Here is a 23,780-nt window from a genome sequence, read left to right as displayed (position 1 = left end):
CTCGTGACACCGGGTCAATATAGAGCATACACTATATGGACAAAATTATTCAGGAGCGTGACCATTACACCAACAGGGACTGTAATGACAATGTATTCAAATACATATACTTTAGTATGCAGTCGCTCCCCCTTTTGCAGTGATAACAGCTTCCACTCTTTTTGGAAGGCTTTCCACAAGATATTGGAGTGTTTCGCAATCTCCGTTCCATTTCATCCCAAAGGTGTTCGATGGGGTTGAGGTCAGGGCTCTATACAGGCCAGTCAAGTTCTTCCACACCAAACTCATCAAATCATGTCTTTGTAGTCCTTGCTTTGTGCACTGGGGCACAGTCATGTTGTAATAGAAAAGGGCCTTCCCCAAACTGTTGCCACAAAGATGGAAGCATTGTACAAAATGACTTGGTATGCTGAAGCATTAAGATTGCCTTTCACTGGACATAAGGGGTCTAGCCCAAACCCTAAAAAACAGCCCCAATACCATTATCCCTCGTCCATCAAACTTCACTGTTGGCATAATGCAGTCAGGCAGGTAACGTTCTCCTGGCATCCGCCAATCCCAGACTCCAGTGTCCAGTGTCCAGTCCAGTGTCGGTGAGCTTTACACCACTCCACCCGATGCTTGACATCGGTCTTGGTGATGTGAGGGTTGCATGCAGCTGCCCAGCCATGGAAACCCATTCAATTGAACTCCAACTGCACAGTTTTTGTGCTTATATTAATGCCAGTGGAGGTTCGGAACTCTTCAGCTATGGAATCAGCAGAGCGTTGGTGACTTTTTACGCACCGTGAGCCTTAGAAGTTGTTGACCCCGCTTTGTTATCTTACTTGGACTTCCGCTTTGTGGCTGAGTTGCTGTTGTACCTAAACACTTCCACTTTATAATAGTATCACTTACAGTTGACCGTGGAATATCCAGCAGGGATGAAATGTCTTATTGTAAAGGTGACATCCTATCACAGTATCACACTGGAAGTCACAGAGCTCTTCAGAATAACCCATTTTGTATCACAAATGTTTGCAAATGTAGACTGTATGTCTAGGTGCTTGATTATATACACCTCTGGCAACGGGTCTGATTAAAACATCTCAGTTCAATAATTAACAGGTGTGGCCAAATACTATTGTCCATATAGTGTATATAATCTACAATCCTATTGGATAACCTACGTCAGCACCTGCATGCAAGACAAAATTTCAGTTGCACCCCTTGCAATGCAACGCGGTTTGACTAACACATTTGCACTAAATCAATGTATATGTTCCTTATAAGGTAAACTGATGTTTTTCCACCAGATGACTAATGTTGGGTCAATTTGCTATTGAAGATGAGCCAGAAGACACCTTATTTCCTTCTTGAGCTAAGGGTTTGGGGGTGATGCTCAGTGCCTTGTCGCCCTTTGTCCATAAGCAGGAGAGGAATTTAGAGGGACGTTACGGACCTAGAGGCAAGGGGGACCCGGAAATGCTCCATCAATACAGCACCACTCTTCCCCTGGGTTTCTACAATTTTTGGCTAGCCACCTGTGCTTGGCTGCTAAATGACGGAGAGGATGCCCCTCCCCCCCAGCTATTGCAATAGGGGTTTTTTTGCCAACCACTGAACTAGGTACTGGGTATACTGTCATACCCAGTAGATGGCTCCTAACACTCTGATTGGTAACTGGCTAGAACAATACAATACAATGAAGAACCGCGACCTTCACATCTCTTGCAGCGAAACCCATACCTCCTTGCGGGGATCCCTGGTGAAGACCAGAGGTGCGTCAGACTCCTCACCTCCAAGTTTAGCTGTGTCCATATCAGCAAGTAGCCATCTTTATTACCAGGGTTATGACAAGTAGCCACTATTATGCATTGTGTTTTGACTACTGATTACAAGAATGCTCTCTACAATGTTCTCTGTTTTGTAGTGTTTACTAGGAACCCCTCTTCATTGTATATCGGCCATTATGAAGCTCTCTGTATAGTATCAATGTTACCGCTAGAATTCACTCTGCACTGTAATAAAGGCCACAGTAATGTTCTCTCTATAGTATACTGCTTACTAACATACTCTATAGACTGTCTAGAGGTCACTAGGATGCTCTCTATATTATATTGTGTTCAGTAGGATGCTTTCTGCTTTGTGTGTCAGTCAGCAGAATGCTTATGCTTACTGTATTACATGGAGGTTCAGGGGCGTACAGAGGATTTTTCAGGGGGGGTTTCCTCCTCCCCTGAAAAAAAAACCTTAGAGAGCTGCCGCGCATGCGCAGCAGCTCCGTTTCTGCTGCACTGTACTATACAGCAGCCGCGGCGCTGTCAAAGATGCGTCCGTGGCGGTGCTGTATACAATACAGCACCGCCAGGGACGCTTCTTTGACAGCGCCGCGGCTGCTGTATAGTACAGTGCCGATTTGTAGGGCACTTTTTTAGCGGAGGGGGGGGGTTTCTGGGGACCCAGAAACCCCCCTGCGTGCGCCACTGAGGTTGCAAGATTGCTCTCTGTATTGTATATCAGTCACTAGGATGCTCTCCGTATGGTATATAGGTCACTAGCTTAGTCTCTGCATTAAATAGTAGTAAGATAGGGCGGGTAGATGTTGTATTTGATTATGGTTCTTTGGTATAATTGTTCATATATTTCATGACTATATAAAACAACACCACATTAGGCAAATCATGAGTTACAATAATAAAAACATATATTTGGATCTAACAACGCTAGATAGGTATAACTAATATGAACTAAAAAAGAAACACATATATTTTAATATTATCACCAGGGTTAGGAGGACCTTCATAAGATATTTTGCAATATTAAACAATCTAATGAATTATGCCATATTTTAATATTTTGTAAAGGAAGAGATATATGACTTTAAGATTTTTGCTGTCTGTTTTATTGTGGATTATGAATATATTCTGGAGAGTAGCCTTTGCAAAATGTAAAATATGTATAAAACTTGTTTGATAGCACATATATGCAAAGTCTAAATCCTGCCCTGTGCAGATACTTCACTATCTTTATTTTGATATCACAGCAGATCTGTGAGGAACTTCTGGCTCCCCATTTACGATGCCACTATGACTAATAGTTTCACCGCTGGGGATCCATAGGATACCTGTACCTGCATTACAGGCGGGATTGATGACGTAATTGTTACCTGTTACATTGTATCATCATCCTAGTTATGAAGCGACAAGGTATAGACAACGATAGATGCAAGGAACTACAACTCCCATAATTCCCCACTCTTATTGTTGGAGCTATAGCCTGGACGTGTGCGATTGTCGCGAATTATTGACCCCGGTGGTTGCAGGGAATAATCCTCTACTCCCCGGCATTGACTCGTTATAGATTCCGGGCTGGCGGGGGAGGGACCCGCTTTAAGTCGCGCCGCGGAGGATCACGGGAGATGTAGTTTCCGCTGCAACACGCTGTCTCTGTTTTGTGTTGAATACAAACAACTTTATTGTTCCCGCGCACAGCGAGATGGCGGGGTCGGAGAGCCGGTTGGTGTCTCTGCCGCTGTCCCGTGTCAAAGTGATCATGAGGAGCTCGCCCGACGTGTCCTCCATCAACCAGGACGCGCTGATCCTCACCACCAAGGCTACGGTACCCGGGGGTGACGTCATTACGTGATGTCATATGAATGTGATGTCACCGGGTGGAAGGGGTAATATGAGAATGGGGCCAGTAATGTGATGTTCCCCTGCTAAATAAAATAGTACAATGGTTATCCTAACAATAACAAGTTACTATGACAAACAACCAAAATACAGTGGTACTAGTATAGTCAGTGCCAGGATGGGGCATGTTATGTCATATTGCCCAGTACATAAGACAGGGGTGGGAAGAAATTATATACTCTGCCTAGACTGTGTTGTATTTCTACATGCAGACAACAAATGGTCCCCCTAGAATTTTTTTTTAGGAGGGGGGCGATTTGGCCCACTACCCCATTTTTGCTAAGAGAAGCAGCGGGCATCCAGCACCAGCTTACTATACCCGTGTTCTCGGCACCTGACAGGCGGGCACAGTATGCTGCTCGGCCGCATTGATTGTGTTAAAACACTAATCAGAGCGTCCAGACAGGATTTTCTGCCTGCCTGTCAGCCGCAGGGACCATGAGTATAGTAAGCTGCTGCTAGATGCCCACTGCTGATAGGGGGGCGCCGATCGCCCTCCCCTGGATCTGCCACTGGTGCCAGGATGTGTGTACAGAGACATCACCTCAATGTGTTTACTCAACTCTACGCTCATATTCTCCCGTGTCCCAGGAAGATGTGAGGATAAAATGATCAGAGATTTGTTACCATATTGGCCAGCGCATATGCGCAGCTAGACATGGAGGTGGCACCTCGCGACCAATTGAATCTGCTTCCATGGAGAGATTGAATTCAGCGGCAGGTGCCGCCTATAACGATAGGGAATCTCTCAGATCATTTTTCTGCTCACCTCTATGCGATGCCAGCAAATATGAACAGAGATTTCAGCCTGGTCATCGAGGCCATGTGTCTCCGTGGACTGTTGCCCATCATGTTAAATTGAATATCCCCTTATATGTACAGAAATAGATTAAAAGGAAATGAGATGGCTCTTCGCTGGTAACTTATTTTAGTTGTTACTTGTTACTGCCTGCATTTGCTAAGTACAATATTATTGTGATGACACGCCTGTTTCTTTACCCCATTTGCAGGAGCTGTTTGTGAAATACTTGGCTTCTTATTCCTATAAACATGGCACCGGTAAAGAAACCAACACACTCACGTATGACGACTTGTCAAACACAGTAGAGGAATCCGAAACGTTTCAGTTCCTTTCTGGTAGGTCAAGGCTCTTACCTCTTCACCAGTGTGTTTAAAGGACAGCTGAACCCAAAGTAGAAGATGGCTTATATGACCCAGCTACTAATAACGTCCAGAAATATACATGGGAAAGGGTCATGTGATTGTCAGAAGTTGAGATAAGGTTGTGACCATGGAGGAAGATTTTTTTCCTACACAGAGCAGTCTTCCTGTCTGTAATTGAAGAACACTGCAGCCAGCCTCATACCAACTGGTGATTTAGTGGTACCACATGATATTATACTTGTGTAGCGTTCCGTTGCAGTAACATTTTTAGAAATGTTGCATCGCCTTACATCGCCATAACATGAGAACTTGATAATTCTGTTAAATCTTTTCATACAAATGTAGTAAAACATTGCGTTATTCAGTTACATTTGTATTTAAAAATGAAACTATAACTCATGTATACTTTTTATGTGGTTGAGAAAGAACTAAATAAAACATGAAGTTGAAGGAAGATAAAGCACACTACTTATTAAAAATTGCAGCAGGGTATTTACAAACCACCAAAGGTTATCTGAAGTTTGTAAAACCTTTAGTAATTTTTGGAGAAAATATATTTGCACTTTTAAATAGTTTTTTTGTGTTTTAAATGTTTCATTCCCAGACATATTGCCCAAGAAAATATTAGGCAGTGAGTACTTAAAGATGTTAGAGAAAGAAGAGGAAGGCGGTGGTGATGATGATGATGAGGAGGAGGAGGAAGAAGAAGAAGAAGAGAGTGAAGACTCAGAGGAGGAAGATGAAGAATATGAGCAAGATGAGAATGAACAGGGGGATGGAGAGGAAGATTAATGTTACCATATCTTTTAGGCTACTGACAATTAATAGAAATTTTCCACTGCAGATTTATTTTTGTACCTTTTTTTTTTTTTTTATTGAACCAAACTTTACTGCTCCACTTGTGAACAATAAAGTGTTTGACTGTAAATTGCACTAAATAACAGTGATTAAATTATTTTAAAAGTATGTAAATATCTATTATAACGTTATAAGTATTAGAGATGCTCACAGACCCCCATGAACTGGTTTTGGTTTTGGATCTGGACTAGCTTCGTGTTTTTGGTTTTGGCAAAACCACCCTTGTGTGTTTTGGTTTTGGATTTTTTAGAAAAAATCCTAAAATATGCTAAAATCACATAACTTTGCTCTTTTTTTGTTCCTACATTATTATTATCCTCAATAACACTAATTTCAAGTCATTTACAGTCAATTTTGACCACCTCACAGATCACAATATTATTTTCATACACTTTCGGACAAATACTGCAGCGACCTGGCTGGATGGTAAGCGACAGAGCAATGACACAAACACACAGCAGTTCCTAGCACATCTAGGACACATTGGCACACAGCAGTGGCAGAAAATATAAATGGGGGTCCCCCTTCCCTCTCACCCTCCGTGATGTTGGATCTTTAAAAGGAATTCAAAACTCCCGAGATCCGACAACGTCACAATGACGTTTTGCCTTGTTATCAATTCCGAGGGCGCGCAACAGTACCGGCTCCGTACTCGGATCCCCTAAGTTCGGTTGTGTTCGGTTCTCGGGGAACCGAGCCTGAGCATCTCTAATAACAATATACCTGAAATGATTTGTTTAAATTTGCCCAGCGCGCTGGTGCTCTGTCTTGCGTCATTCTAGAATGGGGAGGAATAAAAAGAATGGTGCATAGAGGCCTAAAAACCTTTATTTAAACTACCAGAAACCAATAGCACTGCAAAAATTAAGTTTTGTAGGTGTCGGGAGCAATATACCATGGGTCTCTCCCCTGGCATCCCATGTCTTACCTCCAATCGCCATTTGAACCAACACAGACACATGCTGGTGTTTTTGGAGCCCTGTAAACTCAGAATAGTGAAAACACTCTTCTATGCTTGCCAATAGGGTGGAGGGTAGGGTGCACTGGAAAGGCATCTGACTGGATCACCATGGCACCTGTCTTGGTATCTCTTTTGCAGAACACTTTCCGTGTACAACTGTTTGCCTTTCTCCAAAAGGTTCCGCTGACTTACTGAGGGACAACCGCTGATTGGGGACAGGATGCCAGCCTGTCATTAGCAGGGTAAAGCTGTATGTTATGCTCAAATATTGTCTGATAACTATGTCTGTTCAGTAGCTGCCATTAGATCATCCAGACACCAGGACAAGATCCTTTGGGTGTGATGATTATTAGTGCTTGAAGATGCCTGTTCACCTCTGGCTGATTATCCATTATTGCTTCTGGACGTCTTCCTATCAGAAGCAAAGATGAACGTAGACACTGAACATAATAGTCTGATACCTGTGCCCTGATGTTTGTGTGCTTGTCTGATTCTAGGAAGACCTCCTCAATTATTATTGGTTCCCTCCAAGAGATCTGCTCAGTCATTGATTCAATTTCAGAAGCCTTGTTGGACTCACTTAAACTATTAGCAAGTAGACTAGGGCTTTCAGTTGCAGCTCTGATCCAGGGGGTGGTAGAACGAGAGGATGATCGATGGTCTTAAAGTAGCAGAGAGGTCAAGGAGTATGAGAAGGGAGAAGTAACCTTTGTATTTAGCGGAGAGTAAGTCATTTACTTTAGTGAGGGTAGTTTCAGTTGAGTGAAGGGGTTGGAAGTCAGACTGGAGAGGGTCAAAAAGAGTGGGAAGAGAGAATGGGTCAGACGATTGAAGACAAGTCGTTCATGAATTTTTTAAGCAAAGGGAAGGAGAGATGGGGCGATAATTGGAGAGAGGATGGGTCGAGGGAAGGTTTCTTAAGAATAGGGGAGATGAGAGCATGCTTGAAGGCCGATGGGAAAATACCAGTGGGGAGAGAGAGGTTAAAGAGGTGGGCAAGGTGACAACAGGCATTGGAAGAGAGGAAGCGAAGGAACTTGGAGGGGACAGGATCGAGAGGACAGGTTGTAGGAGAAGAGAGAGGATCTCAGGCACCTTTACAAGAGGATAGGACCCAAGGGTGGCAGAGTGAGTGATAGGACAGGTAAGTCTATGTCAGGAATTGTGCAGGAGGGATGCACAGAACATTGTTCTTTCACGAGAAAATCACTCTGACACCTGATTGGTGGTGACGGAAGACACGGTTTCAAGCATAGTTCCATAATATCCAATAAATGCTTGATTAAGCTAAGATCTGGTGACTGAGAAGGTCAGAATATATCATATGACATAACAGTGACATGCTCATCAAGCCGTTGGGCCTACACACGTGTTCTGTGAATTGGTGCATGGCCATCCTGCAAGACACCGCTCTCATCCAGAGAGAAATGCTGCAACGTGAGATGAAGATGATCATTCGTTATGGTAATTTGTTGCCTTGCGTCCCAAGAGAGTGATTTAAACATGCCAGGAAAATGCAGCACAACGTACATTATGGAACCATCAGAACCTTTCACTGTTGGAATCAAGCCCTGTAGAGTTCTTTTGATGGCTGCCATAGGTGCACTTGTTTGTCGAGAACATGCTGAAGAATAATTCGTCTGACCATATCGCCTCCCTCCACTGCTTGTTAGGCCATTGCCTGTGCTTTTTGCACCACTGAAATCGCAGACGTATATTTTCAGGTGTAATGAGCAGTTTGTAGACTAATCCGGTTGTGTTATCCTGCTCTGTGGAGATCTTGTCGGACAGTTTTTATTAAACTGGCTGTTCGCACCTCAGGTTGCAGTCAATTGAGCCACAGTTTGTCATATATTTTACTTTCCACTTCAAATGACTGCATAGATATAATGATCCTGTAGTATGCATTTCTGTCCACTGCTTACCTTTGCAATTGCTTTTCCCTTGGATTTCCATGCTGACATCAACACTGTTGCTCTTAAAACATTACCAAGTTGTCTTGGTCACTAAAGCTCCTACCAAAAAAAACCCAGCAATCTCCCGTCTTTCAAAGTCACTGAGGTCTTCTCTTTGAGCCTTGCTGACCATGGTTGTGGTAGTCTAGCCTTGGTGTCCCTTATTTACCTTGGTTCTTCCAATTTTAATTAATTTAAGACGTGACAGGACATACGAGCGAGTCAGACTAGACAGACGTGGGACAATAGGTAGAGAGGACCCTACCCATGAGCGCTTTCATTCTAGAGGGAGGGGGGTTAGAGACTGTAGGACCAATTGGGAGAAAATAGAGATGGCAAGCGTGGAAGAGAAGGTGATGGATAGAATGGTTAGGAGGTGGTAGGATAGGCTAGCTAGGCAAGGTGAGTTTCGAGTGAGTATTTGAAGAACTGAAGGTTGGGGGAGAGTCGAGTGAGATGGGGTAGGGAGTTTCAAAGTTTCGGGGCAGCACAGGTGAGCATGGGAGGAGGTAATGAGAGATGAATTGAGGCGTTCAGAGGCAGAGCGGAGTGGCTGGGTAGGTATGTACCTTGATACAATACTAAACTGTTTACATCTCAGGTGCATACCACACGTATTACAGATATTCCAAATATATTCTATATCTCAGATACAAATTCTAAAGAATAGCAGATGACATAAGTTACATTCAGATGACAATATGTGCGGAAAAAAACACTATAATTCAAATGGCAATGATTTGAGTCTCAATCACGTGAGTCTTTACTCCGAAAGTCAGATGACGACTCTCACAAAAGTCTCCTCCCTTCTTAATATCCAACAAGTTTGTTCATTATCCCTTTGGGTTGTCTCCAAACGAATGAAAATATATACAAAAGATCAAGATTTGCGCAGTATTATAGTGTAGTAGATCAGAGGATACCAAATGAGATCTAATTTCCAAAAGGAACCTCTACTCAGTATATCATCCTTATCGTGCTCAATATTTACACAACCTTAATTTACTACATGTGTGGACCTATATATATAGGTATTAATACATTGGTGCTCTCTCTTGCCCCCTTTACAATTTTGCAAATTAAGTCATATACATTGAAAAACCTGTTAATCTTCAGGTGTGATCATCTTTCTTTTTCAGAGCACTCCTTACAACCTCTTACTTTCATGTGTGTCACATGCATAGGAAAAGAGCATCATGAGATCTGGCATAATACCTTAAGGCAATGCTAGTTTATTTCTCTTATACAAAATGTAAAAAGGTTAAAAAGATAAAATTCACAATTGTCTAACAATCCTCCTTTTAAACAGTCAGTTCACTCCTACCGACACAATGTGATGTAGTCAGCATGTGGTTACATCATCATCAACATTTATTTATATAGCGCCAGCAAATTCCGTAGCGCTTTACAATTGGGAACAAACATTAATAAGACAATACTGGGTAATACAGACAGACAGAGAGGTAAGAGATCCCTGCTCGAAAGCTTACAATTTATAGGACAATGGGAGTTAGAAACACAACGGCACGTGCTACATCATATTGCACAATGGACCAGTCAGAATGCAAAGGTAAAAGTATTGAGTGGGCTGTGTGTGTTGCAATGTTGGTCAGAAGGTTGTTGTTTTGCGTTAGCAATGTAGAGGATGGTAATAGGGAAATTAAGATGGTGGTTGAGGAATATCATAACCTTGTCTGAAGAGGTGAGTTTTCAGTGAACGCTTGAAGGTTTGAAGACTAGAGGAAAGTCTTACTGTGCGTGGGAGGGAATTCCACAAAGTGGGTGCAGCCCGGAAAAAATCCTGTAACCGAGAATGGGAGGATGTTATGAGAGTGGAAGAGAGACGTAGATCTTGTGCAGAACGGAGGTGTCGAGTAGGGAGATATTTCGAGACAAGTGAGGAGATGTATGTCGGTGCAATTTTGTTGATGGCCTTGTATGTTAGTAGAAGTATTTTATATTGGATTCGTTGAAATACAGGCAGCCAATGTAGAGACTGACAGAGTGGCTCAGCAGAGGAATAACGGTTTGTGAGGAAAATCAATCTAGCCGCTGCGTGCAAAATAGATTGTAGGGGTTCAAGTCTGACTTTGGGAAGACCAGTAAGGAGGGAATTACAATAGTCGATGCGGGAGATGATGAGTGCATGAATTAATGTTTTTGCGGTTTCTTGTGTGAGATATGTGCGTATTCTGGAAATGTTCTTTAGGTGTATGTAACATGATTTAGATATAGAGTTGATGTGGGGAATAAACGACAGTTGTGAATCAAGGATAACACCTAGGCAACGAGCTTGCGGGGTGGGATTTATGGTCATGTTATCAACAGAAATAGAAATGTCAGGCAGGAAGCTTCTGTTTTTGGGTGGGAATATTATTAATTCAGTTTTTGAAAGATTGAGTTTGAGTTAGCGAGAAGACATCCAAGATGAAATGGCAGAAAGACAGTCAGTAACGCGAGACAACACAGATGGTGAAAGATCAGGAGAGGATAGATAAATTTGTGTATCATCCGCATAGAGATGATACTGAAATCCAAAGGAGCTTATTAGTTTTCCAAGAGAAGTGGTGTAGATAGAGAACAGCAGAGGACCTAGGACTGAGCCTTGTGGAACTCCAACTGATAAAGGAAGTTACAATGATCTAACAATCCTCTATGGAGCAGCAGGTTAACTCCTACCAGATCGTTGTGAGTAAATCAGCGTTCAGATGTAACATAACCCGGGTAAAAACAGCTGGGAATCCACTTTATATCTGAACCGGTTGTTCTGTTGGCTGCTCCGTTCTTACCCGACGCGTTTCAACCCAACCTCTTGGGGCTTTGTCAAGGTGTACACGGAGTTGCAGTCGATCCTGATTTATATGCCAGTCAGCCAATCAGAGGACGAATCTTATCATTCATAATAACATCCCTTAAACCATATAATCCATTGGCTACAAAATACATTTCTTGAAAATAAGTTAGAATAAGGTACATCTGTCCTGTGTCTATAATTTTATATTATATTTTATCTTGTGAGACGAGGTGACATGGCCTGGGAGTCCCTCACCTCAGAAGTAATATGCCGGAGATATTTGTTACAGGAGAGCAGTGGGGGAATGAAATGTTGCTACAGAGTTGTGTGGAGGTGTTACATGGAAGAAATTAGTTACAGGAGTAAGGAAAGGCAAATGTGTCACGAAAGCCAGATAATGGGAATGGTCCTGATAGCTGCTAGATTGACAGCTTACCCGCAGAGAGGTGCGGAGTCTAATGGTGGAGAGGTGTTCACCAGGGGCGCTGAGCAAAGAATATGGGCAGAACCACTAAGTAGTTGTTAAGAGATGCACTGCAGAAAGCTGGAACACTGAGGTCCACACACGTGTATAACTCTGGAACAGAACCAATTATGAGTGATACTCTGCAGTTAGTCTACAGGTCTTGAATGTGTGCGAAGCTGAACCAATATGGCGGTGAAGTGATGAGCTGCAGAGATAACTGATGAGTAGAGATGAGCTGCATAGATAACTGCTGAGTAGAGATGAGCTGCACAGGTAATTGCTGAGATTCAGTAAGCAGCTCAGGTATTCTGAGCCTCACATGTAATGCTGAGTATCAGTGAGCAGCTCTGGTATTGCTGAGTAGAGATGAGCTGCACAGGTAATTGCTGTGAAGCAGTGAGCAGCAGAGGAATTCTGAGCCGCGTATGTAATGCTGAGAAGTGTTTCTAAGTAGTGATGACCTGTACAGGTGTTTCTAAGTAGTGATGAGCTGTACAGGTGTTTCTAAGTAGTGATGAGTTGTACAGATAGTTACTGAGAAGCAGTGAGCAGCACAGGAATTCTGAGTAGCAACAAGCTGCACCATCCACGATATCAGGAACAACAGGAGTCAGAGGAGATGCTTCCTATCAGGTAGAGAGACCTGATGATCTGACACCCATTAAAAGGAGGAGGGCCCCTGTAAAGGGAACTGGCTGCAGATGATCCAATCACTGCGGAGCAGAGGTTTTGAAGGTTGCCAGGGAAACACATGTGTAGACCAATAGGCAAGATGGCGTCCGATGATAGAGGAACGCCAGGCTGAACAGCAGATAGCGGTAACCAAGGGAAACCAAAGCACACAGTGAACCACACAGGGCGAAACTGGTGAGATGCGTGATAAAATTTGATGCATGGCAGGCGCATGATGTACCCCCATCCCAAGTGACTATGCCCTCTTGGTGGAGATGCACACAATTCTGCCCCATGGTAGACTAACTTATTTAACTGATAGGTATGGCGCAACTGCAAATAATGGTACAGTCAACGTATTTTACGCTGAATGACATTTTTATGCAACTTACATTTTATGGTCATGCAGAGCTTTCCATTGTGAGCACTGCACCCATTTGTCTCACCTTAGAATGCAAATCCAACTCCATGGTGGAAACAGTCACCATTTTTTTGGTTTAGAATATAATCTCTGATAGAAGTTAAACTGAGAGATTATCATATATATATATATATATATATATATATATATATATATATATATATACTAATGTATAAAGTCCTTTAATAAATTGTGTGCAATAGATTGCCGTGAAAAATATTCCAATAAAATAAACCATCATCAGTTCTTTATGACGAAAAACAAAGAGAACTGGCGATGACTTACATGGTAGAAAACTGGCTGAACTCAGTCAATTGTGAATGCACAAAAAGGGATTGGGGTGTGAGAATGTGGTCAGTGAAGAAGAATATTAAGGAAGAAGTCAAGAGCAAGGTCTAGACATTGTAATGGTTAGTAATCAAGTACTACATTAGGCTAATGACTTGTATATAAACAATATCCATTATAGAAGAAACACGGGACGAAAGTTGTTTGTTTTGGCTGTATGAGAGCATAAGATTGTCTAAATTTGTAAGTAGTTCCAAGAGGCCATTTCATCACTCTGGGTGTCTTCTGGAAGATTTTCGAAGGAGAATCTGTTTCCCCACAACTCAAATGTTGAATTATAACATTTTCTGTAAATAATAACCTCTAAATATTCTGTTTATTCACTGAAGTGGGAGTAAACGTTTTTGTAGTTTGAAGAAATTCAATTGTTGAGAGATTACTTCCGCAGTATAAAATGCCAAATAAAAGCGCTACAGAATTTGCTGGCGCTTTATAAATAAATGTTGATGATGATGAAATACAGAGTAGTGTTCTACTGTGAGGAGAGGTAAACAATTTTTTTTCTTTTAATAGAATCCAAGGAGCAAGTCACAGAGGAAGACTTCTAGCCTGTTGGTTAATCTTGCACACATTCTTTCTGGACCCCAGCAATGCCATTCAGCATAGTGGAAGTCATGGGAATCCACATGTGTAGATGGGCTGCAATACCAGCAACAGCTGACAGGTGGCAGTGCACCACTTACATCTGCACATTCTTTTTTCATTTACTGCAATCACCACTTTGCTAAAGGTCAAGTCAATTAGTACTATTAGTAATAATAATAATAGTACTAGTACTATGAGTCCGCCCCTGCATAATATTAGTATTAGTACTAACTGTATGCAGGGGCGGACCTAGACGCAATTTCTAGCGGGGTGCGATTTTGCATAATCACGCCCCTCCTTCATTCTGATTGGCTGGCCTAGGAAAACCACGTCCACCAACCGCGATTGGCCCCGTCCCCTCCACCCGTTTTGATCGGCTTCTTGGACCTAAATTTAAAGGACTTGTACAACTGGGGAGGCGATTGCCTCAATCACCCCCCCTGGATCTGCAGGCTTTGCACAAGGTTGGAATTTAATTCCTCTGCTGGTGCTTCAAGGGTCTTATCCATGCAGCTGATGCCCGCTATGAGTTGCTGATCAGCCAACTCAGTCGCCTGACGACAGAATCCCGGATTTTTTTGCACAATCATCAAACAGCCATTTTTAGCCAGGACAGTCAAATTTCTGCACCTTTGTGTTCTGATAGCAACAGTTCTTACTCCCTTCTTCCAGCTCCATCCCTGATACTAAACACAGCCAAACCTAATTTGGCATATCCTAAGTGCAGTGAAATGTAAGATAGCATCCAGCAGGAAGAACCTCATACACTTTCCCATCCACCTATCAATAAATGATAATAATCATCATCATCATTATCATTTATTTACAGTTAAGTCCATAAATATTGGGACATTGACACAATTCTCATGTTTTGGACTCTATACACAACCACAATGGATTTGAAATGAAACTAACAAGATGTGCTTTAACTGCAGACATTCAGCTTTAATTTGAGGGAATTTACATCCAAATCAGGTGTACGGTGTAGGAATTACAACGGTTTCTATATGTGCCTCCCACTTTGTAAGGGGCCAAAGTAATGGGACAATCGACTCAAAACCTATTTCATTGACATGTGTGGGCTATTCCCTCATTATTTCATCATCAATTAAACAGGTAAAAGGTCTGGAGTTGATTCTAGGTGTGACATTTGCATTTGGAATCTGTTGCTGTCGACTCTCAATATGAGATCCAAAGAGCTGTCACTATCAGTGAAGCAAGCCATCATTAGGCTGAAAAATCAAAACAAACCCTTCAGAGAGATAGCAAAAACATTAGGTGTGGCCAAATCAACTGTTTGGAACATTCTTAAAAAGAAAGAACGCACCGGAGAGCTCAGCAACACCAAAAGACCCGGAAGACCACGGAAAACGACTGTGGTGGATGACAGAAGAATTTTTTTGTATAGAGCCCAAAATATGAGAATTGTGTTGATGTCCCAATATTTATGGACTTGACTGCATATAGCGCCACTAATTCTGCAGCGCTGTACAGAGAATTCACTCACATCAGTCTCTGTCCCATTGGAGCTTACAGTCTAAATTCCCTAACACACACACACACACACACAGACACACAGACTAGGGTCAATTTTGTTAGCAGCCAATTAACCTACCAGTATGTTTTTGGAGTGTGGGAGGAACCCAATGCAAACACGGAGAGAACATACAAACTCCTCACAGATAAGGCCATGGTTGGGAATTAAACTCATGACCCCAGTGCTGTGAGGCAGAGGTGCTAACCACTAAGCCACTGTGCTGCCCCTAATACATCACCTATCTTACACCTGGATACTGTTATAGACAAGTAGACGCAATGCTTTTCTGGGATTTAAGGTACATCTGGCTACTGTATTTATATGAATGTTGCACTGTAACCCCCCACTTCCCCTCTCCCACTTCCCTCCAGTTTCTCTTATCACTCACCCATCACATCTATTTTGATATTTTTCCAATAAAAAAAACATTTTAAAAAAGCTTTACAGTATTTATTGTATCTGTTAAGCCAAATAATTTGTGAGTTTGTCCCTTTATGATGAAGATGTTAAACAATATTTTCATATACAGTATATCCCAAATGTTTGACCAACATAGTTTTCATATAACATATAGGATAAAGTAAGTTTACCTTAGGCTGGGTACACACTACAGGTTCTGCACCGAATTATCATGCCAATCACACGATAAACGACCGTCAGCTCCGATATCGCATTAGTGTGTACCCTCCCACGATCATGTTATTGGTCCAAAGTACATCGTATCGTTGGATTTTATAATGGAGTAAAAATCTCTATAAACGATGGAACGATGTTGGGCACATTCTGCAGTGTGTACACACTCATGACCAGCAGTGTAGGCAGATCTCCATACCGTTTACAGACTCACACGATCTTTTCAGCCGATGGTTATGACAGATGAAGAGCACAGACCTGAAGGTAAATCGTGTCAGTGTGTATGGATGAATCGTCAGACTGATCGGACTTTCAGTCGTAGGTACAATCGTTTGAGATAACACGTTGGTCAGAAAATTCTTCACTGTGTACCTAGCCTTTGGCTGTGAGATATCATATCAGCAGAAACAGCAATAAACAATGTGTGTGTATAATATACTGCTCACACTCAGCTGATAATGACTGTTCTATACCAAGCAATGACATTTATACCAGAGCTGAGTGACATCACAGAGGATAGTTATGATGTAAGTCAGTCACATGACCAGCACCACCAGCCTGGATTCCTGTTGCAGGTAAACCGTAAGTGCTCTGTAGACTAGAATCTAGGCTCCATTTTGGATTTTCTCTGTCAATACTGCATAGTACATAGGTATTATTTTATGTATGTTAATTTGGACAGGACTTCTTTACCTTCTGTTTCATGTTATCACATCATGACCCCCAACTTTGTCTTCTCTTTATTCGGGATGAGGTGGTACCCAACGGGGGCGTGGTCACTTCATGATGGGGGCGTGCCTAGTGCTTTTGTAGTTTTAGGCTGCCCCATACCCTCCTCCAAACACCTCCAGTGCGCAGCTACCGTTCATCGCTGCTCTGGCTTGCATACCTCCCAAATTACCCACCGGCGGGACAGAGCCCTCAAATCGGGACTGTCCCGCTTAAATTGGGATGGTCTGGAGGTATGTTATTTGGTATTTATTTGTATTGTGATTGTCACGAGCCGCGGCGGTACTCACAGCCGCCGCGGCTCGCTTCCTGCCTGCTCCAGTGTCCCGGCCGTCACCATGACGACCGGGACGTCACTTCCCCTTCCTACCCGGCCGTCGCCAAGGCAACGGCCGGATGCCTGTCACATAGCGCTGCGTCCCGGCGCTGTTGGAAGCCGGGCGCATGCGCAAAAGATGACACAGCCTGTGGGCTAATTAGGGGACTAGTTACAGGCATTAGCCTGCATCTGTGTGCACCTATCAGGGACTAGCCTTGATTGGTCTGGTGCTATGTTTCTCATTAGTCTGCAGGGGTGCATGTAAGTTTTGATTGGGCCAACTATGTATTTAAGGCGTTCTGTCCTCAGTCCTGCTGCCTGCTTGTACTATCCATTTAGGTTCCTGTTAACTTAGATTTGACCACCCGTGTTTGACCCCTGCTTGTTATTGGACCTTTGACCCTTCTCTTCTGACCTTGACCTTTGCCTGGAATTCGGATTTCGCATCTCTGCCTGTGAGTTTGACCCTTTGCTTGCCCTTGGATATTGCTTCTGTGCCTGTGACCTTTGGACCTTGGATTTCTCTTATACTACAGTCCACCAATCACTCCACTTCTGGGAAACTCCTTTAAGTCAGTATAAGCTACTCGACCCTCATTCGGCCCGCAGCCCAGTCTGTCCCCACCACTAGGGGCTCCAGCGAACACCTGGCCTTCTGAGTAGTTCCCGAGTTTCACTGTACTGACTTGGGAGTTCCTAACATTATAACCGGCCAGGAAGATTGGTATCGTACGGCCATGGACGGAGAGGAGTCGAATCTGTCTCCAGCCCAGATTCTGGCTAACCAGATACAGGCGGTTTCTCAAGTGGTGCAGGCTTTATCCCAGCGCCTGGCAGTCCAAGAAGAGGCTTCCAGAGGCCGGCAGCCCCAGCAAGTTCCCGCTGGTGACACACCGGAGCCTAAGATGAATTTGCCTGACCGATTCTCTGGAAGCAGGCCAGCCTTCCGTAATTTCAAAGAGAGCTGCAAGTTGTACTTTCGTCTGAAACCACGTTCCTCTGGTTCCGAACAACAGAGGGTAGGGATCATCATCTCATTACTCCAGGGCGACCCTCAGTCTTGGGCCTTCTCCTTGCCTTCCACAAGTCCAGCCTTACAGTCTGTGGATGCCTTTTTTCAAGCGCTGGGGTTATTATACGATGACCCGGACAGGGTAGCCTCAGCTGAGGCTCATCTCCGTACGCTAAAGCAGGGACGTCGCTCAGCGGAAGAGTATTGTGCGGAGTTTCGGCGATGGTCCACTGATAGCGCTTGGAACGACCCAGCATTGCGAAGTCAATTCCGCTTAGGACTTACCGAGCAAATTAAGGACTCCTTAGTCCAGTATCCGATATCCGACACGCTGGAGAACTTGATGCAACTTGTCATAAAAATTGATCGTTGGATCAGAGAGAGGAAGGCTGAACGGGAGTCCTCTGTTCCGATGGACGTTTTCACTAGCTCCAATAACACTCTGCCCGATTCCTCTGAACCCATGCAATTGGGCGCTTACCGCTTGCCTCCGGAGGAGCGCTCCAGAAGACGCTCACTAGGCCTGTGTATGTATTGGGGTCAGCCAGGCCACTTAGTTCGCTCATGTCCCAATAAACCGGGAAACTCCAAAGCCTAAGTGCAGGTGAAGAGGTGCGCTTGGGTCTTCAGATTACCTCTTCAGAAAACTCTTTATTAGTCCCTGGACATTTAACTTTCCGTGGGAGATCCCTGGACCTGAAAGCTTTTCTTGACAGTGGTGCGGCTGGTAATTTCCTGGATATACATTTGGCTCAGACGCTTGATAGTCCGCATATCAGGTTAGGATCAAGCATCACCACGTGTGGTTTGGATGGTAACCCCTTGCCTGGGGGAAGGATTCTCGCTAGGACTCCAATGGTTCGGTTGACTGTAGGAGTTCTCCATACAGAGGAGCTCTCCTTCTATCTTATTAGTTGTCCCTCTGCTCCTTTGATATTGGGGTATCCCTGGCTTCGCAGTCACAATCCCCTTATCAACTGGAAAAGTGGAGAGATTACTCGTTGGAGTCCCGAGTGTTCCACGTCTTGCTTGACCCTGCCGCTTAGAATCTTACAGCCTAGTCCAGACTTGTTGCCGGTAACCTACCAGGACTTCTCTGATGTGTTCTGCAAAAGAAAAGCTGATTCCATTCCACCACATCGAGAGTATGACTGCGCCATTGATTTAGTCCCGGGTTCCAAGTTGCCCAAAGGGCGGTTATACTCCTTGTCCATTCCAGAGACTCAGGCCATGGAGCTATACGTGGAGGAAAACCTGAAAAAAAGGATTCATACGTCCTTCTAAATCTCCCGTAGGCGCAGGTTGTTTTTTCGTGTCAAAAAAAGATGGCAGTCTTAGACCATGCATCGATTTCCGTGGACTGAATAACATCACTATTAAGAATATGTACCCGTTACCATTGATTTTGGTGTTGATCAATTAAAATCTGCCACTATATTCTCGAAGATTGACCTCAGAGGGGCTTACAATCTTATTCGAATCAAGAAAGGGGAAGAATGGAAGACTGCCTTCAATACCCAGTCGGGACATTATGAATATCTCGTGAAGCCATTCGAGTTATGCAACGCTCCGGCGGTTTTCCAGGACCTGATCAACGACGTTTTACGAGAGTTCCTGGGTAAAACAGTAGTTGTGTATCTGGATGATATTTTAATCTACTCGGAGTCTTTACTTCAGCACCGTCAGCATGTTCGCCAAGTTCTGCTGAAATTGCGGGAACATCACCTTTATGCAAAAAGGGAGAAATGTGAATTTGAGGTGGGCACCGTGTCATTCCTGGGATATATCATCTCCTCAACAGGATTCGCCATGGACCCTGCCAAAGTTCGAGCAATCCAGGATTTGGTCCTCCCTACTAATCTGAAGGCGATCCAGAGGTTCCTCGGATTTGCAAATTATTACCGTAGGTTTATTGACTCTTTTTCCTCATTAGTGGCTCCTATCACTGCTCTCACTCGAAAGGGAGCTAACCCAGCGAAGTGGCCTTCGGAGGCATTGGCGAGTTTCTCGGCACTCAAAGCCGCGTTCATTTCTGCTCCAGTGCTGAGACATCCTGATCCGGAACTTCCGTTCATTGTAGAGGTGGACGCTTCTGATGTCGGTGCTGGCGCTATCCTTTCTCAAAAAGACCCAAAGAGCAAAAAATTACATCCTTGTGAATTCTTTTCTAAAAAATTTCTAGCGGCCGAATGTAATTATGATGTCGGCAATCGTGAATTGTTGGCCATTAAGTTGGCACTAGAGGAATGGCGGCATTGGTTAGAGGGAGCTACCCATACCATCACCATCTTCACGGACCATAAAAACCTCCAATACATTCAGACCGCTAAAACTCTGAATCCTAGGCAGGCCCGCTGGGCCTTATTTTTCACCAGATTTAACTTCATTATTACATACCCTCCAGGTTCTAAAAATACTAAGGCCGATTCCTTGTCCCGAAGTTTTTTGGCCCATCATCCTCAGTCTCCGGACCCGTTGTCTATTGTTCCTACAACTGCTGTTCATCTTGGTTTCACCCAGGACCTAGGAGCAACCATCCGGCGCTTCCAGAGAATCGCTCCAGTTCAGACACCGGTCAACAAATTATTTGTCCCCGTCCATTTAAGGAAATCTGTTCTCATTGAAGGCCACAACAACTGCTCTGCTGGCCATCCGGGAATCCGTAGGACTATTGAGGTTCTTTCTCGTTGGTTGTGGTGGCCCACCTTGTCAAACGATGTGGAGAATTATGTTCGGGCTTGTCCTGAGTGTGCTAAAAACAAGACCGATAGGAACCGTCCTTCTGGGCTATTGTTACCTTTGCCGGCACCGAGCAGACCTTGGACCCATCTGTCGATGGATTTCATTGTTGACCTACCAGTATCCGCAGGACATAACACCATCCTGGTAGTTGTCGATCGGTTCAGTAAGATGGCACATTTTATATCTTTGCCCAAGCTACCGGATGCCAGGACCCTGGCCACCTTGTTTTTGACGCATATTTTTCGTCTTCATGGGACTCCTGAAGATATAGTATCAGATCGAGAATCCCAGTTTATTGCCCGGTTTTGGAAAGCCTTTTGTAAGTCCATCGGGATCTCTATCAGTCTGTCTTCAGCATATCATCCTCAGTCGAATGGACAGACAGAGAGGACGAACCAAGCTCTGGAACAGTTTTTGCGCATTTATGTGTCTAAATTTCACGCCAATTGGTCCTCTCTCCTGCCCTGGGCAGAATTTGCGTACAATAATTCTTGCCATTCCACTATTCACACGTCCCCGTTTTTCTGCAATTTCGGGTTTCACCCAAAATCCAATTCATTTTCTACTACTGTTCCCTGTGGAGATTCTGGAACGCCTGCTTTTACGGCCAGGCTAAGGTCCATTTAGAAAAAGGTGCACGCTGCACTAGGTCAAGCTTCCCGAAAATCCAAGATCTTCGCTGACCGTCACCGTAGACCCTGTTCATTGAAAGTGGGGGATCACGTTTGGTTATCCACACGGAACATCAAGTTGCGGCAACCCTGTAGGAAGCTGGGGCCCCGATACATCGGACTGTTTCCAATTGAGAGGAAAATTAATCCAGTGGCATTTAGATTGAAACTACCCACTTCCTTAAAAATACCTGCGACCTTTCATTGTTCACTTCTGAAGAAAGTCGCTGCTCCCAGCAAGTTTAATCGGTCTCTCTCTAACAGGCCCAGGCCTCTGATGGTGAACGGGGACCACGAATATGTTATTGAAAAAATCCTTGATTCTAGGAGGGTTCAGGGTCAAGTCCAATTCCTCGTTCATTGGAAGGGTTATGGCCCTGAGGAGCGTTCTTGGATACCGCAGAGACGTCTGCACGCTGGAAGACTCATTAAAGAATTTTTTAGGAAGTTTCCCACTAAGCCTGGATGTCGGGGTTCCTTAACCCCTCCTCAAGGGGGGGGGGTACTGTCACGAGCCGCGGCGGTACTCACAGCCGCCGCGGCTCGCTTCCTGCCTGTTCCAGTGTCCCGGCCGTCACCATGACGACCGGGACGTCATTTCCCCTTCCTACCCGGCCGTCGCCAAGGCAACGGCCGGACGCCTGTCACATAGCGCTGCGTCCCGGCGCTGTTGGAAGCCGGGCGCATGCGCAAAAGATGACACAGCCTGTGGGCTAATTAGGAGACTAGTTACAGGCAATAGCCTGCATCTGTGTGCACCTATCAGGGACTAGCCCTGATTGGTCTGGTGCTATGTTTCTCATTAGTCTGCAGGGGTGCATGTAAGTTTTGATTGGGCCAACTATGTATTTAAGGCAATGAGGCCTGCTGCCTCATTGCCGGTTATAGCATTCTGTCCTCAGTCCTGCTGCCTGCTTGTACTATCCATTTAGGTTCCTGTTACCTTAGATTTGACCACCTGTGTTTGACCCCTGCTTGTTATTGGACCTTTGACCCTTCTCTTCTGACCTTGACCTTTGCCTGGAATTCGGATTTCGCATCTCTGCCTGTGAGTTTGACCCTTTGCTTGCCCTTGGATATTGCTTCTGTGCCTGTGACCTTTGATTTCTCTTATACTACAGTCCACCAATCACTCCACTTCTGGGAAACTCCTTTAAGTCAGTATACGCTACTCGACCCTCATTCGGCCCGCAGCCCAGTCTGTCCCCACCACTAGGGGCTCCAGCGAACACCTGGCCTTCTGAGTAGTTCCCGAGTTTCACTGTACTGACTTGGGAGTTCCTAACAGTGATCACCTCAATGTTCTGTGTAATATGTTGATGTTTTGTAAATAAAGGATAATAATATGTATAAAGTTATATACAGAATTTTCTGCGGATTTAGTTTGTTCCCACACAACCCTGGGCAGCAATTTTGGGGGCGTGGTCAGGACTTTTATGGGCGGGACCAGAAATAACATACTAGTAGGTTAATTGGCTGCTATCAAATTGACCTTAGTCTCTCTGTCTGTCTGTGTGTGTGTTAGAGAACTTAGACTGTAAGCTCCAATGGGGCAGGGACTGATGTGAGTGAGTTCTCTGTACAGCGCTGCGGAATCAGTGGCGCTATATAAATGATGATGATAAATAAAACAAGGACAACAAAACCACAAGTGGCAGGTTGAAAAAAAAGAAAGAAAAAATAAGCAAACAGTAACATTGTAACAGCCAATTCGGCTTCATATAAACAGAAATCTCAGTTATGACTGAGTGGGTGGTGAATCTTCTGCCTATCAATCCCGGTACATTGTCTGTTGTTAATGGACTCTGGTATCTTTATGACACCAATAAGTAAAATGTTTCTTTGCTTTATCACACAATATATTTATTTAGCGCCTCCCAGAGCCGTTAATGTTATATTTTGCTCCATTCACTCATACATCGGGATGCAGACTCCCAAGGCTATAGACAACATTGTTAGTTAATCACTGATAACACTAATTGCTGTACTCAGCCACAGTATATATAGGATATTGAGACAGACAGAGAGAAGCAACAATAAAACACAGCTACAGTCAGTGCTTATGTGGGACAGTCCTGATTTTATGCCTGTGTCCCATAGTCCACATACCTCCCAATATTTAGAATCAGAAAATGGGGACAAAATAAGTCCCACCCCTGTTCTGACCAAACTCCGCCCACAAATGAGCAAATTTGAACCAGTGGTCAAAGTGGAAATTTAGAACCTCCTCTCTGGCTAT

At 44.0% G+C, this 23,780-nt stretch overlaps 1 protein-coding gene across 1 annotated transcript; it reads left to right on the top strand.

The window, feature by feature from the left end:
• Positions 1-3,445: 3,445 nt before the first annotated feature.
• CHRAC1 (chromatin accessibility complex subunit 1) lies at positions 3,446-5,788 on the top strand. The gene is made up of 3 exons (XM_075211209.1): positions 3,446-3,600; positions 4,685-4,811; positions 5,443-5,788. Exons 1-3 carry the CDS (start codon positions 3,478-3,480, stop codon positions 5,628-5,630), a joined length of 438 nt encoding a protein of 145 aa, XP_075067310.1. The 5' UTR covers positions 3,446-3,477; the 3' UTR covers positions 5,631-5,788.
• The last annotated feature ends 17,992 nt before the right edge of the window (positions 5,789-23,780 follow it).

Source organism: Mixophyes fleayi, chromosome 5 (genome assembly GCF_038048845.1).
Source record: "Mixophyes fleayi isolate aMixFle1 chromosome 5, aMixFle1.hap1, whole genome shotgun sequence".
In the NCBI taxonomy this organism is placed as follows: Eukaryota; Metazoa; Chordata; class Amphibia; order Anura; family Limnodynastidae; genus Mixophyes; species Mixophyes fleayi.
This window is presented reverse-complemented; position numbering and strand designations above follow the sequence as displayed.